The following is a 17,078-nucleotide window of genomic DNA, read 5'->3' as shown; positions in this document are numbered from 1 at the left end:
AAGACTAACTTCCATAGCTAAAATGTGTTCACCTTCTATCTTTTGAATCATTTTGTGAAAAATAGATGCTTGATTATATACAAAATACATTACTATCTCAGATATTTTATTATTAAAAAACAATTCCAGGATTTTAGGACATTTGTCTAAACTTAAATAATATAAACGGAGAGGCTCAAATAATTGTAGAACATGCTCTATAGCAGGTGTTAGAGGAAGCCATCTAACTTTTTTTTTTTTTCTTTTTTTTTGAAGCTGGAAACAGGGAGAGACAGCCAGACAGACTCCTGCATGCGCCCGACCGGGATCCACCCGGCACGCCCACCAGGGGTGACGCTCTGCCCACCAGGGGGCGATGCTCTGCCCCTCTGAGGCGTCGCTCTGTTGCGACCAGAGCCACTCCAGCGCCTGGGGCAGAGGCCAAGGAGCCATCCCCAGCGCCCAGGCCATCCCTGCTCCAATGGAGCCTCGGCTGCGGGAGGGGAAGAGAGAGACAGAGAGGAAGGGGGGGGGGTGGAGAAGCAAATGGGCGCTTCTCCTGTGTGCCCTGGCCGGGAATTGAACCCGGGTCTCCCGCACACCAGGCCGACGCTCCATCGCTGAGCCAACCGGCCAGGGCCGCCATCTAACTTTTGAATATCCAAAACTTTTTTTTGTATTCAACATTTGCTTCTTTACAAAATTGTTTTAAAGTAGCAACATGAATGGTAAACCAACTAAAATGCAAATAAATTGTAGTTATTACTTCTACATCAATTGACATGGTACATGATGCTGTGTTGATTGCATTTGACAAAATATGTGCATTACAACCTATTACTAGTATTTTCTTTTGGAGTAACTCTTGTAATTTTACATACACATTATTCATCTCTTTGCATCTTCACCCTCCAAAATGTGTATTTGTATTATCAGCCATTAGTGCAACAACTTTGGATTTCAAACTGTTTTCATTTATTACTCTGTATAGATGGTTTGATAAAATTTCAGAAGTTTCATCCTCAATGGATTCTAAATTTAAAATTTTTACTTGAATGACCTTGGTAACATTAAAATATCTTACTATTATTGGATACAATTTAATTTCATTATGATTTGATACATCAGATACAATCATTACAAATGCTGCAGTTTCCAAGTCCTCTGTATTTTGTCACAGTGAGTTTTAAATACTGATTTCAAAATAGCCTCTCATTTGGTCCTGGCACATGAAAATTTTGCATTGTAAAACTTTTTCTTTTTTTAAAAAAATATTTTATTTATTGATTTTTTTTTTTTTTTTAGAGAGAGGGGAGAGAGAAAGAGAGAGAAAGGGGAGGAGCAGGAAGCATCAACTCCCATATGTGCCTTGACCAGGCAAGCCCAGGGTTTCAAACCGGCAACCTCAGTGTTCCAGGTCGACGCTTTATCCCACTGCGCCACCACAGGTCAGGCCGCATTGTAAAACTTTTTCAATAATTTAGTTGTACAATCCATACTATGAAAACTTTGTGAATTATGGTATGAAATGCAAATGTTCCCTCCATTGCAGCCAACTATTTTTCATCTTCAGAATAATTTGAAGTTTCAAACAAAATTTGTTACTTTACAACTGGAAGCTGATGCATCTAATGATTGCTTGTTTGTGGGTGGTCAAGTGTTTTGTTATCGTGGCTATGTCCCCAACTGCAATACAAAATTCTCCACTGCAAATATTGGAGAAAACAATGGCATCTTTCTTTGATATGAGGAATGGAAATTTCTTTTTCAATTTATTGTTGAAATGGCATTTTCTCTTTTTTGATTTTTCCATCCCTTAAATAAAATTAAAAATAAAATATAGAGTTACATGAACGATGTAATTCTATACATTAGGAACTGAGAATGTTACATTATGGTAGGTGAATTTTCCGGAAGCTAAATTAACAAAACTAAATATCAAACAAAACCATTAATTTGGAGTGATATTCAGTTGTATTTATCATTTTCTAATTTAAAAACTCTGTTTTATGCAACTATTTAATCAAAATGCATTATTAATAGATATGGTTTGAGGTTAGATTTCCACTTTAAAACTCAAATTTTGGGAAAATACTTGTAAATAAAATTTTATGTATTTGGAAATTATTAAATAGATAATGAATTAATAAAATGTGAATTGTGCTTACCTATGATTGAATATTCACTGAGGAAGAAATAATCGTGAGTCTACAATGTTGTACATGCTGTGTTGTGTTTCAGTAAGAAGTACACAAAGCCATTTGCACGCTCGGTATATTGCGTGCTCTCTCAAGGTCTCCTGTGCGGAGCGCATGCGTCTCATAATCGCATCTCGAGGCACTGTACTGATTCTTGATGAATCATCATGTCAAATACAAATTCGTCACATCACATGCAATGGATCGACTCTGCATCGATTAAATACGGACATTTACAGAGTAGTCTTCCAATATCAAAAAGGAGGGCACTTTTTGAGGGAGAACGGAACTTACAAAAGAAGGACTGTCCTCCCTAAAGGAAGATGATTGGTCACCTTACTTTAAATGGATAGCTGAATTTCAGAGGCTTGTTGCTCCCCTATAAATGCCTGACAGGACCTCAGTTGTTCTTATTTAGAATTCCTGCACTTAAGAATTTCTCCAGCCTGACCAGGTGGTGGCGCAGTGGATAGAGCGTTGGACTGGGATGCGGAAGGACCCAGGTTCGAGACCCCGAGGTCGCCAGCTTGAGCGCAGGCTCATCTGGCTTGAGCAAAGATCTCACCGGCTTAGACACAAGGTCGCTGGCTCCAGCAGGGGGTTACTCGGTCTGCTGAAGGCCCGCGGTCAAGGCACATGTGAGAAAGCAATCAATGAACAACTAAGAAGTCGCAACGCGCAACGAGAAACTGATGATTGATGCTTCTCATCTCTCTCTGTTCCTGTCTGTCCCTGTCTATCTCTGCCTCTGTAAAAAAAAAAAAAAGAATTTCTCCAAGTGCCCAGGGATCAGGCCAACCCTCAGCTTCTGCCATGTCCTGCCATGATAGTTGCCCCAGCCCAGGTCTTTGGAGGTTACTGCTCCTTGGGGGATCACCCAGGCTACCAATGTCTCCATTGCATTGATACTGGTAGAAGTGAAACTGTGTTGGGACTCAGGACCCCTAACCTATATCCTGCGCCAGCTTGGATTACTCACCCTTGATGTGTGTCCACAGCTCTGTATCTTGTCCCCAATCAGACCAAGCTTGTTGAACTTGGTCCCACGCTACACTCTGGAGTCCCACGCTACAATGCGTTCTCTGACATTGCTCTTGATGTCTACGCTTTCATGCAGGCCTCTTCCTGAATTCCAACATTGAATTCAGCTGTATTCAACATTTCCTCTCCTACCTAAGTCTATCTCCTATCTTTTGCAGGCTGTGCTATGAAAACTAATTTAAAAAAAAATTTAAGCACATACATGAGGGTATTTTTTGTAGCAGTGATTTTTAACTGAGGTGGGGGAAAGGGAAGATGGAAAAGGAGGACTGTGTACCTCAGGACAAAAAGAAGTTACATTTGTCAACATCTGCAGACAATTTCGGTCCTCAAAACTGCAGGGTTCCATGGATATCTAGATGGTATATGCCAGCGGTTCTCAACCTGTGGGTCGCGACCCTGGCGGGGGGTCGAACGACCAAAACACAGGGGTCGCCTAAAGCAATAGGAAAATACATATTTTATACACAGGGGTCGCCTAAAGCCATAGGAAAATACATATTTTATACACAGGGGTCGCCTAAAGCCATAGGAAAATACATATTTATTATACCATACATTTTTAAATAAAATATGTATTTCCGATGGCTTTAGGCGACCCCTGTGTTTTGGTCGTTGGAGCCCTGCCGGGGTCGCGACCCACAGGTTGAGAACCGCTGGTATATGCAATGATGCTGCATAATCGTCCTCGATGCACGGGACAGCTTCCTACAACAAAGAATTATCCAGCCTAAATGCTCAAGAGTACCAAAGCTGAGAAAGTCTGATTTACATCCATCTCCTGGATGAGTTTTTGAAAGTGAAAGTTTGTTCTGAAACTGAAGGAGTCCCCCCTATTACTTAAGTTTCAGTTTCCCATACAGATTTTAGATCAGTTGCCATGTTTCACTTTTTATTCTTCTTCTCCAGTTGCTGTTGTTTTACATGTTGATAAGAAGAAATTCAAAAGATGTTACACTACTGATTTTTCCAAGAATCCACTCAACCCAACAAGTCTGTGAAAAGAAAAGATCGATATTCAATTTCCATCTAGTAACTTCAGCATGTTCAACACCCACTCAACTGTCAGGTCTTTCTTTTCAATTCTGAAAAATGTATATCCCTTTAAAATTTGTATAGATGGCATTTGTCTTTCTCAATTTGAATTTCTAAAATGTATTAGTATATAAGTAGGTGATTTTTTTTCCTTTGATTGCTTGTTTTTTTTCCTTTGATTGCCACAAATAATTGTAGGCGCACTATATACAAATTTCTAAGAAATATGTTCTAATAATTAAGTCAAATATTAAAGAAAAAAATATAAAGTCCAAGCATGCTTTTATGGTAATTAATAAGCAGAGACTATCTCTTGGCCCAGACACTGCTGAGAGAAAGGAAAGAAAGAAAAGGAACAAGGAAGAAAAGGTATGATCAGGGCACTGGAAAAATTTTCAAACACTGGAGCTCTATTAATTTTTTTACATCCTTGGTAAGAAGAATATTCTGTATCTATTTTTTGCTAAAACTATCCAGTACCTTTCCCAAAATGTGGTTTCCTACTTAAGATAAATACTACACTAGCCTACAAGCCACCACACGTGAGGAAGGAGGGGCAGCACCCCACCCTCTTCCCCGAGAAGGAAGAAAAGAATGCAAAGGAAAGGGACCTGGAGGGGTAACTCAGTCAGCCAGTTATAGATTAACTACAGGTCTCTGAAAGGTTGCCTGGAGCTGGCTGTAAAACAAAGCAAGAACCGGACTTGTACATAGCTGAGACCAGTGGTCCGGAAACCCCTTCCCCCCTCGAAACGCTCTCCCCTCCTGAAGTCATAAGAGTGCCGTATACCTCTAAAGCAGTGGTTCTCAAACTTTTTGAAGTCGGGGCGCATTTAAAATCCCACATTGTAGGCGCACTATATACAAATTTCTAAGAAATATGTTCTAATAATTAAGTCAAATATTAAAGAAAAAAATATAAAGTCCAAGTGTGCTTTTATGGTACTTAAACAAAATGAATATGACAACATTAAATTTATTCTGACATTAAAAAACATTTTTATATTACATATTTTGAGCTATGCTTTTTAGAATTCGTAAAAAAAGGGGTTAAGAAATTTAAAATATGACAAAAAAAGTTTTCTTTTTATATGTAGAAAGACATTCTTAGTAAGATTTAGTAAATTTGGCAGGTCCCGGCAGGAATGTGTTGTTTTTTCATTCTTGTGTTTATGAGAAACATGAGGCTGATGTGTCCTAGCGATTTCTTCAATGTTTGGGCATATATTTGAAAGGCAAACTCTCATTTCCTCATCAATACATTGAGGGATTCCTCTATTTTTACTCTTAACTGTGCTGAGGGTAGGAAATCCTAATTCACATAAATAAGATGTTAAAAATTGTAGTAAAATGTTCAAAGCTTTTTTAGATATTGCCACATATTCTTTTATAGAAATCCAAAAGGCTTCAAGAGACAATTCCTTATATTTAATCATCAATCCAAAACCCCCACCATACATATCATCTTAACTTTACACCAAACAAAGGATAGACGAAACTTGCCTCCAGTCTATCCGGGGAATGTGTAGGGTAGTGTAAACAATCCAGCACCACAGTTTAACAGCCTTTTGCAACCTAATCAGGCAAGTGAGGTGGGGAGTTCGGCAGACTGTCATCTTATAGCCAATTCCCCACACCTCTGTCCCCCCAAAAATCTCAACTTCAAAAACCCTGTTGGTTTTTTGGTCCCCAACAGGCACTGGAATACCATAGGCGCACCTGGAAATCTTCTAGGGAGCACACTTTGAGAACAACTGCTCTAGACAAAAGGATCACGAGCCACTTGCATGAACACGTGTTCTATAAAAGGTACGTAAGATGTAAGAAATCTAACTTTAAGGGGTTTGTGGTTTATTCCCTCTTTTGGGGTCACGCTGCTCCACCAGCTATTAAAATCCTACTTCTTTCATCAACTTGTCTGGGCGTCTCTGTCCCCCTTAATTTCTGCTACACACACATATTGCCTCTTTGACCTCATCATGTCTTACAACTTATCCCGGTTCTCTCTACTCCAACCAGACAGACCATTCATGTGGGCCAACTGTGCCCCTGCCTCCAGGCCTTTATGCTTAATGTTTCTCCTGCCTGGCACACACGGTCCTCTCTACAGTTATTCAACAGTACCTTCCAAAACTTAAAATACGTATATATTTTAACCCAAATTTTTAATCTAAATTTACCCAGTGGAAATAATGGCACAGATGCACATCGCTGCAATGTTGTTTATTGAATCAAAACTAGAAGCAGGTACTTCAGTTTCAGCTTAGGGCGCGCAAACTACAAAGAGTATCACTGCCATTTTGGCAACAAAAATAACACTGAACAATTCTTGACATTATTTTAGAGAAGGAAAGAAAGAGAAAAAGAAAGAAGGAAGGAAGGAAGGAGGGAAGGAGGGAAGAAGGGAAGAAAAGAGAGAGAAAGAAAAAAAAGAAAAGAAAAAAGAAATAAAGGAAAGAGAAGAAAGGAAGGAAGGAAGGAAGGTTAATCGAGTGGCACGGGGACTCAGGGAGACCAAGGCCCAGAGGCCCAGCTTGCAAAGTCAACTCTAAACGACCCTGTTCCTCAAAGGTTTCCCTGCTGCCCCTAAATCTGGACCGGGAGGTTGGAGGGTCCCTACTCATCCCTTCCCGAAATTTCCGTTTCCTGGAGCAGGACTCCGCCTAGTAGGGGATCAGATTTACTTTCCAGTTTCCTTTTCCCGCTCCGGCCCTGCCTTTAACAAAGACACACACCCCGGCACCGACCCTGCGCTGCGGCCGCCTTGCGGGAAGCGCGCGGCCGACCGTCCGCACCCCCGCGCACGCACAGGCACACGCACGCCCGGTCGCTCCGCACCCCGGCATCCCAGTCACCCGGAGGAAACCCGCGGGGACTGCCGCCTGCCCGGACGACCCGCAGAGCCCAGCCACCATGAGGTGAGCCCTCCCCCGCGCCCCCGTCCCCACCCAGACTGGGCGCAGGCCTTTGTTTCAAGCCCGGGTTTTCCTTTGATTCCGTTCCCGACGCAGCTCTGCGGCCCAGAAAGAGGCCGAGCCCCCTTACCGAGCAGCTAGGCGTCTGGCTTGGGACGCTCCCCGGGAGCCCTGCCCAGGTCCCGGGCGTCCGCACTCTGGCCTGTTGGGGAGGGTGCCCGGACGGACCCTTCTCCAGAGCCCCGATCCAAGGCGTCCGCGGTGGGGACTGTCTAGCCGTGGGTGCCAACGACGCGCCCCGGAGCCTTGTCCCTCCTGAAGTGAAGCTGTTCTGGGCGCGGCGGCGGTGACCGCGCGGGGACAGAGGGCCGTTCCACGGGGCCGCTACCTGGCACGGTCTCCGTGGGCCCGTCGCCTTCCTCCACTTCGAGTCCGCAGCTGCCACTCCCTCATTTTGGCAGACACGGTTTGGCCGCAGTGCCAGGCGGCATTTGGCCTCCTACTGCCATTTTGCCTTTTTCTGATTTCTGGGTGTGGGTTCTTCCCTTCCCGTGAGCTCCATGAACCACGTACAGGATTTTATTGTTCCACCCAATCCGCTATTTTTACGAAGATTTCTTTATCCGTTTCCTTTACTAATGGGTGGCAACGGTTCTTTTCCTCACCCTTTTTGGTATCCTCAGGGCTAGCGAACAATTTGCATTTAACAAATCGAGGAATGAGAGGTTAAAATCTTGGGTTCCTGAAGCAAATAACCCTTTGTTCTACTATTTGGGTGACCCAAAAGCAAAGTTTTTAGAACTCTGTGAGTCTGTTTCTTAACAGTAAAAAAATTAATGGCATCCATCTGTTAAGACTGTGGAAAGGGTTAATTGCTTGGCACATGATATTTGCAAGTGTTGACAATTATTAGAAGTAAAAAAAAATAATAACTCCGTAACTTATAACATTTGTAAGAAGGGAGGAGGGAGGTATCAGGAAAGGCCTGAAGAAACAAGGAAGAAAAGTGGGTTCACTGTATATGTATATGTGAGGTGGGGGCTGCTTCTTTCTGGAAAAAAAAATTACTGAAAGATAAATATTACCTCTTCAGACATAATAGCCTCTCTTTGCCAGCTTTCCAGAAACAAAGTTAAAAATTAAGTAGACCAAGTTTAAAAAAGTAAGACTTCTCATGGCCGGCTAGTTGGGCAGAACACTTCAGTGGCTGACTGAATGTCCCTTTCACCTCTCACAGGCACATTCATTACAGCCCAGGTAGTGATCTTTGTCGTCTTTGAGCAGGGATGTCGTCAGAACAGGGCCAGTGTTCATTTTACTCTACAGATGGGCAGAGGCTGTTATGCTTATATTGTGGTGGATCTGGGCCGGCTGACAAGGGCATGGGAAATCTTGCTTGTGATTTTGGCGCAGTTAACACCGGAGAAAGGAACAAGTACCAAGGAGTAATCATACCAGGTTTCCCAGTGAGGACTATAGGAAATAGTTTTGTACTCCTTTCAAACCTATTTTCAAAATCCAACCGTGCGTGGAGCCAGAGAGCATGCTGAGATATAAAGACAAGTGGGATAAGGAAGACGAATGTTGGAAAAATTTTAGGGCCATTAGCAGGAAGGGAAGAACTAGCAGAAATTCCTTCATCTGAAATTCAAGTGCTTTTTATGCTAAGCCTACACATCTGACTGGACATGCTGGAAGCTACCAGTTATGAAACTTCATTCATTTATCATTCATTCAACAAATATTTACTTATTGAGCTCCTGTCACATGCCTGGAATAACAGATCCTAGGCACACAGAGGCAAAAAAAAAAAAAAAAAAAAAAATCAGAGCAAGGTCTCTATTCTCATGGGGCTTACATTTAAATGAGGGAAATAGACAAACAGTAGATAAGTGAGTAAATAATCAACATAATTCAGAAGGTGGTAAGAGCTATTAAGAAAATAAAACAGTGTAATGGCCTCAGAGAGGGACCTATAATGGAGGAGGTTATTTTAGATAGCTCTCCCTCAGACAGCCTCTTACGGCATATTTGAGCTGAGTTACAGAAAAGAACTAGTCACTCAAAAGTTTAGGACCAGAGCATTCCAAACAGTAGAAATAACAAGTGTAAAAGTCCTTGAACTTGGTGTGTTCGTGGTAGGAAAAAGTATGTCAGTATGTCTAAAACAGCGGTATTCAAAATATGTATTTTGGTATTCAAAATATGTATTTTCCGATGGCTTTAGGCGACCCCTGTGTTTTGGTCGTTCGACCCCTGCCGGGGTCGCTACCCACAGGTTGAGAACTGCTGGTCTAAAACATAGTAAACGAGGCCCTGGCGGGTTGGCTCAGCGGTAGAGCGTCGGCCTGGCATGCGGGGGACCCGGGTTCGATTCCTGGCCAGGGCACACAGGAGAAGTGCCCATTTGCTTCTCCACCCCTCCCTCTCTACTTCCTCTCTGTCTCTCTCTTCCCCTCCCGCAGCGAGGCTCCATTGGAGCAAAGATGGCCCGGGCACTGGGGATGGCTCCTTGGCCTCTGCCCCAGGTGCTAGAGTGGCTCTGGTCGCGGCAGAGCAACGCGGGGCGTGCCTGGTGGATCCCGGTCAGGCGCATGCGGGAGTCTGTCTGACTGTCTCTCCCCGTTTCCAGCTTCAGGAAAATTAAAAAAATAAAATAAAATAAAACATAGTAAACGAGGAAGGAGAGGAGTAGAGAAGGCTGGATGGATAGACAAGGCCAGCTCCTTTAGGACTGGGAGAACGTGGTTGGATCAGTATCTAAGGGTGTCAGGAAGTCATTTGAAGATTTTAAAATGGACATAATCTGGTTTATATTTTCAAAAGTTTACAAGTATGGTACTATATAGAGACCAAGAGTGGAAGCAGGGAGACCAGATTTGTGCCCTTGCTCAAAGGAAAAGTAATTGTTGGTAAATAGTGGAAATGGAGAAAAGTGGGTGGATTTAAGATGTATCTGGGTGGTAGAATGAACAGAAAACATCCTGTTAGATTTGGATGAGGGTTGAGAGAAAAGGAATCAAAGATTATTCCTCAGTTATTTGTCCTGTAGAACTAAGGTGCCAAATAAGGTGGGGAAGACTAGGAGGGGAACAGGCTCAAGGGACCCAAATTTCTGTATTGGATATGTTTATTTGAGATGCCGCTTGGACTTCTAATTGAAGATGTGAACCAAACATTAGATAAATCTGGAGTTCAGGGAAGAGATCAAAGATAAAAGAAGTATACTTTGGAAGGTCATTAGTGTATACAACAGAAAGTCTTTAATTAGGTTGTGGGAGGGGGAAGTATTTTATTCACTTATCTTAATAAAGGTGATAATTATATCTTTGTTAACTAAGATTCTTGTACTTCCTTCTGAGCACTTTTAACATATTCTTACCCAGCTCTCTTATTGTTTGAATCACTAATTATCTTTAAATAAAGAGCTATCTGCCACCCCGTATCTGAAGCTCTCTGTGAAGCACATGCTGGTGAGAAGTAGCTCCATCTCAAAACAATTCCAATGAAGTAGACTGTTACGACTTTTCTTAACCTGAGACCTTTAAATACCTGGTGTGTCTTTTTCAGTGGTCAGTCACAAACCACTTAACTGCTCTTTAAGCTACTCTAAAATTGCTTCCTGTTTTTTCTTTAGTTCCTCCTGAGGCAAAGTGAATTTTACATACATTAGATATATCCTATGCTTCACAGCAAACTATTCTGAAAAAAACAAACAACTGTCCAATTTTTATATTAGAGGTAGTATAGTATTATGGTTGAAAGACGCAGCTTTTGAATCATGCTGAACTAGGTTTGGATCTTGGCTCAGCCACTTTATGGCAGTTATGACAATAGACATGTAATTTAAACTGTCTGCAAGTCCTCACCCATAAAATTGTGAGAATAATAAAAAAGGTTTTTATAGAAATTAAATGTAATTTATATAAAGTGGTTGGCACACTGCCTGGCATGTAGTAAACCATCAGTGAATGGTGGCTTTAGTTATTTGTCTTTTGAGTACTCATATGGTTCTAGACCAGGGGTCTCAAACTCAACTCAGCATGTGGGCCGCAGAGCAAGATCACAGCCTTTCGGCGGGCCGCACTAGGTCTACAAAAGGCAACTGTTACGCAACACTTTTCTCACTGCAGTTGAAAACAAAAAAAAATCAGTACAACAAGCACAATCGTACATGCAGTTTACTCAGTGTCACAAAACGACCAGAAACTGTAGTTCGCATCACTACTGCTGTTAACTAAGCTAATATCTAGCTAGGATGCTAGAGAAATGAAAAATACAAGTAGGTCCCTAGGCTTACTTAATTTTATCCAAAATATTTTGAACTTCGTGGATTAGCCTGCGGGCCGCACAAAATTGTTCGGCGGGCCGCGAGTTTGAGACCCCTGTTCTAGACAGTATATTATAAATAATATGTGTTTATACTATTGAACTGAATTTGCAGTGAACCCAGGTCATATGCATAAAGTTGTTTTTCATGTAGATCCTTATTTGCCATTTAATTTAGTGCTTCTTCTTGAATAAAATAACAGAGATTTTAAGTTTAATGAGAGCTCTCATCTGTTGAGTTTGAGGTCTTTTTATCCATTAAGCCCTAAGACCCAGTGTCTCTAGTGGCCACCAATTCTATGTGACTATTCAAGTTAATTAAAGTAAATTAAACTAAAAGTCTAGTGTCTTCATTGTACTAGCTCCATTTCAAGTGATCAGTGGTCATGTGTGGCTAGTAGCTACCATATACGGCACAGATAGGAGAATTTTTACCATGGCCAGAAGTTCTATGGGAAAGCTCTAGTCTAGAACATACAATCACTAAAATGTGGGACCTGTATATATGGTGTGTGTGCATTTATATACACAAACAGAGAAAGAATAAATATGAAAAAAATTATAAAAATTGAAATTAACAATGAGCTAATTTAAATGTCTATTAAATATAACATTAAGTCAACTATTAATGTTTACATTTAGTATTTATAAAATTTGGAAAACATTCCATGGAGTAATATATTAGAGTATAAATATGAAATGGTTTTATTTTTCTAATCACTACCACTAATTGTGCAATTAGTACAGTTCTCTAATTTTTCTGTCACTTTTGGCTATTAGGATAGACCCTTTCCAAATCTTAAAGACTCAGTCCATTTCAGTTTCATCTCATTTTTGATTCAAAGCACTTTTTCCTCCATTCCAGCCCCCCAGCAAATATTGATATAAGTGCTGCAAAGAACAGGAAACTGATAGACTAGACTTTATGATGACTGGCAAGGTAGGGGTCAGCTTTTCTAAGGTGCTCAAGGTTAGACCTTTCCAGAGAGCTGAGATTTGTCCAAAGACCAGAATTATGAGCCTAATAAGTAAGCCCTAAAACTCTGTTAGGAAGAGTTCCCAGAGTAAGGGAATAAAAGAAGATACAAGGGCTCTGAGGTAGGTCACACTTGGCATAAGAAATAATAACCCATAACAGTTTTTTAAAGGTCAGTATGGCTGGAATGCAGTGCGTGAGAGGAATGGGCTACAAAATGAGGCCAGCAGTAGACAGGGGCCAGACGATGAAGGGCACAGCAACCATGATGAGGAGTTTGGGGATGGAGATAATTTGATATTAACAATAAGTAGCTTCACTTCTTTATATTCCATCTTTCTTACAATTATCCCTCCTCTCTCTCAGAAGCATTATTTTCTCCCTTAGTATGAGATCGTTCCCACTGGCACGTCATTAAGTCATTTAAGATACCATGATTAAATTTTTTGACAATTCCCCCAGCCTCCCTTCAGCCGTAGCTATATTTCTATACTCCCTTGGTAGTAAAAGGGGAGTATCGAGCAAGGGGTTGCTCAGTCTGCTGAAGGCCTGCAGTCGGGGCACATGTGAGAAAGTGATCGATGAACAACTAAGTTGTTGCAACACGCAATGAAAAACTGATGATTGATGCTACTCTTAAAAAAAAATGCTGTCATCTCCAGAATTTTGCAATGAATAATGAGAACTTAATAAAATATCTCTAAGGCATAACTGTATACAGAGAAATTGATATAAAGTTATAGGAGCCTATGTTTAACTATTAAGGTCAAATAAAAAGGTAAAAATCGTTATTAAGCAAAGAACAGTATTTAAGGTTTAAAAATGGATTGTTTCCTGTATTCAAAAATTAAAAAGGATTTTTATCTTTGACAGTGAGATTCCTAAGGACTCTTTGAAGGCCATCCTGTTGGAGTTAGAATGTCACTTTACCTGGAATTTACTTAAGGAAGACATTGATCTGTTTGATGTAGAAGATACAATTGGTCAACAGCTTGAATTTCTTACCACAAAATCCAGACTCACTCTTTATAACTTATTGGCCTATGTGAAACACCTAAAAGGCCAAAATAAAGATGCCCTCGAGTGCTTGGAACAAGCAGAAGAAATAATCCAGAGGGAACACTCAGACAAAGAAGAAGTCCGAAGTCTGGTCACGTGGGGAAACTACGCCTGGGTGTATTATCACATGGAGCAGCTTACAGAAGTGCAGAGCTACATAGACAAGGTGGGGAACGTCTGCAAGAAAATGTCCAGTCCTTGTAACTACAAACTGGAGTGTCCCGAGATTGACTGTGAGAAAGGGTGGGCGCTCCTGAAATTTGGGGGGAAGTATTACCAAAAGGCTAAAGCGTCTTTCGAGAAGGCTCTGGAAGTGGAACCCGATAATCCAGAATTTAACATTGGCTATGCCATTACAGTGTACCGGCTGGATGATTCTGACAGAGAAGGGTCTGTGAAGAGCTTTTCCCTGGGCCCGCTGAGGAAGGCTGTTACCCTGAACCCAGATAACACCTACATTAAGGTTTTTCTGGCACTGAAGCTTCAAGATGTACACGCAGAAGCCGAGGGGGAAAAGTATATTGAAGAAATCCTGGACCAGATATCATCTGAACCTTATGTCCTTCGTTATGCAGCCAAATTCTACAGGAGAAAAAATTCCTGGGACAAAGCCCTTGAACTTTTGAAAAAGGCCTTGGAAGTGACGCCAACCTCTTCTTTCCTGCACCACCAAATGGGACTTTGCTATAGGGCACAAATGATCCAAATCAAGAAGGCCACTCGCAATAGGCCTAAAGGAAAAGATAAACTGAAGGTTGATGGGCTGATTACATCTGCTATATTTCATTTCAAGGCAGCTGTGGAACGAGACTCCATGTTTGCATTTGCCTACACAGACCTGGCCAACATGTATGCTGAGGGAGGCCAGTATAGCAATGCTGAAGACATTTTCCAGAAAGCCCTTCGTCTGGAGAACATAACTGATGATCACAAACATCAAATCCACTATCACTACGGTCGCTTTCAGGAGTTCCACCGTAAATCAGAAAATACTGCCATCCACCATTATTTAGAAGCCTTAAAAGTCAAAGATAGGTCGTCCCTACGTCCCAAGCTGACAAGTGCTCTGAAGAAATTGGCTACCAAGAGACTTGGTCACAATGCTTCAGATGTGCAGAGTTTAAGCGCCCTGGGGTTTGTTTACAAGCTGGAGGGAGAAAAGAGGCAAGCTGCTGACTACTATGAGAGGGCCCAGAAGATAGATCCAGAAAACGCAGAATTCCTCAGTGCTCTCTGTGAGCTCCGACTTGCCGTTTAGCTGCATACGCTGGGGAATCAGCTTGAAGGCTCTTCTCTCCATTTTGGGTTCCTATATTTTTGTTTATAGTTTTAATCCATTCATTACAGAGCTGGTTTTTATTAAATGGTTATTGGGTACCAGGCATCATGTTAAATACTTTATATACATTATGACAAATCATTTGCTGTTTTCTACTTTTTTTTTTAATTAAAATACTATAATTCATTAAGAAACAGCAACATTCTGCCTGACCAGGTGGTGGCGCAGTGGATAGAGCGTTGGACTGGGATGCAGAGGACCCAGGTTCAAGACCCCGAGATCGCCAGCTTGAGTGTGGGCTCATCTGGTTTGAGCAAAGCTCACCAGCTTGGACCCAAGGTCGCTGGCTTGAGCAAGGGGTTACTCAGTCTGCTGAAGGCCCGCGGTCAAGGCACGTATGGGAAAGCAGTCAATGAACAACTAAAGTGTTGCAACGAAAAACTAATGATTGATGCTTCTCATCTCTCTCCATTCCTGTCTGTCCCTATCTATCACTCTCTCTTACTCTCTCTCTGTCTCTGTAAAAAAAAAAACAACCAAAAAAAAAGAAACAGCAACATTCCAACTATTGTAACGTTTAAAAATGCCATGGCCATTATGACTTTATACCCTTTATCTCTATTTATAATAATTTTTTGATTGTTTTGTCAACTTTCCCATGTTACTTATGCAGTGAGTATAATCCTGCATAAATCTTTGATGCTTACATCGGGAACACTTTCAGAAGTGCAAAATTAATATTAAGTTGTGTTCTTAATTATGTAGCTACAAAAGATGAAACTTTCCAGTTACAGATGTTTTGACTTTGATGAGGATATTTAACCATCAACTTAAAGAATCCTCTTTGTTGGAAGAAAAAGGTTCATAATAATAAAATGTTTGTCATCTCTGATGATTGCAATAAAAGAAGAAGCTAGAACATGAGAAATCAGAAGTATTATCTCCTAAAACATTCATTAAGTAGCTAGAAATAGTTATGAGAAAAAAAATTAATAATAGAAAATCATTAGTCTCAAGTTTCTCTTGATTCTTTCACTAGAAGAAAAAACTTGAACTAAATTTAAATGGAATTAATTGCTCATTTTTTTCCAATTATAATTACAGTATATTTAATTATAACCATTGAGATAGAAAGTAGACCAATAGAGAAATTGGAAAACATGATAAGCAACTGTGTCAAGTGGAAGTCCCTTACCTATATGCCTAGATTACCAGGATTTCAGTGATTTAGTTTGGGGTCTCGACTGGGCTGAGTTCTCAAACCCCCAGTTTTTGATCTTTGGTGAACTGTTTTAGAATTCCACGTTATTTCTGTGAAGCTTTTTCTTTTGAAGTTTTCATACTGACATGTTTTCCTGTATATCCTCCAGGAATAGGTAAGCCCAGCTTTCAGTTTTAATATCCACCTTGAAGGGTCACCGTTTAAGGGCTCTTATTTCAGGGGACTTTTTAAATGGGGACGTTGCTAACAGTGGCTTTCTCTAATGGTTGTTTCTTTGATTGTATTTACCACCAGTATTAGTGGGAAGGTGTGCCATGTGATTTAACCCTCTATACCTCCAGTGTAGTTCTTAAAACTCTCTGTGTATGTGTGTGTGTGTTACTTTTGTGTAGTTCTTACAAAACTCTGTGTGTGTGTGTGTTACTTTTGTGTAGTACTTAAAACCGTGTGCGTTACTTTCGTTATTTTTATTTTTATATGTTTATTATGGCTTTGATGATTATAAAACTAGTGAGTTATTGTAAAATTTCAAACAATGCAGAAGTATACGAAGTTTAAAATAAGAGCGCTCCCCTCACCCTACCCCGATCTATACCTCCAAAGGTAAACTGTTAACAATTTGATTATATTCTTCCAGATAGTGTGTTCTATGCATCTTCAGTCATCCATATATATTGCAATGTATCTCATGAATTAAATTTTTTTAATGTTTGTTTTACTTAAGTTCCTGCTGTTTTTGTTTATTTTGCTCATTTTATTTGTTTATTAAAGAAGGAAGAGCAGGGAAGGAAATGACCTTTACTCAAATATTTTAGAAATTCAGGACTAGAATATTTTATTTTGCAGAGGTCATTTTCCTTCATTGGAAATAATGTAATCAAGGTTATGTTCCCAAGTAGCCACTTGCCATGCAATAAAATACAGTTGTGGTATCAAAGATAGAACTAGAAGCTTCTATTTTAAATATTAGACTTTAAAGTCTATGAAATTATTAAAATTCACTTAATATTAAAATATTGAGATATATGTCATAACATGATAAAGT

The 17,078-nt window shown here is 40.6% G+C and overlaps 1 protein-coding gene across 1 annotated transcript; it reads left to right on the top strand.

Moving 5' to 3' along the window:
- Positions 1–6,847: 6,847 nt before the first annotated feature.
- IFIT5 (interferon induced protein with tetratricopeptide repeats 5) lies at positions 6,848–16,751 on the top strand. The gene is made up of 2 exons (XM_066355076.1): positions 6,848–7,171; positions 13,347–16,751. Exons 1-2 carry the CDS (start codon positions 7,167–7,169, stop codon positions 14,788–14,790), a joined length of 1,449 nt encoding a protein of 482 aa, XP_066211173.1. The 5' UTR covers positions 6,848–7,166; the 3' UTR covers positions 14,791–16,751.
- The last annotated feature ends 327 nt before the right edge of the window (positions 16,752–17,078 follow it).

The sequence above is a fragment of the Saccopteryx leptura genome, chromosome 13, assembly GCF_036850995.1.
Source record: "Saccopteryx leptura isolate mSacLep1 chromosome 13, mSacLep1_pri_phased_curated, whole genome shotgun sequence".
Lineage (NCBI taxonomy): Eukaryota > Metazoa > Chordata > Mammalia > Chiroptera > Emballonuridae > Saccopteryx > Saccopteryx leptura.
This window is presented reverse-complemented; position numbering and strand designations above follow the sequence as displayed.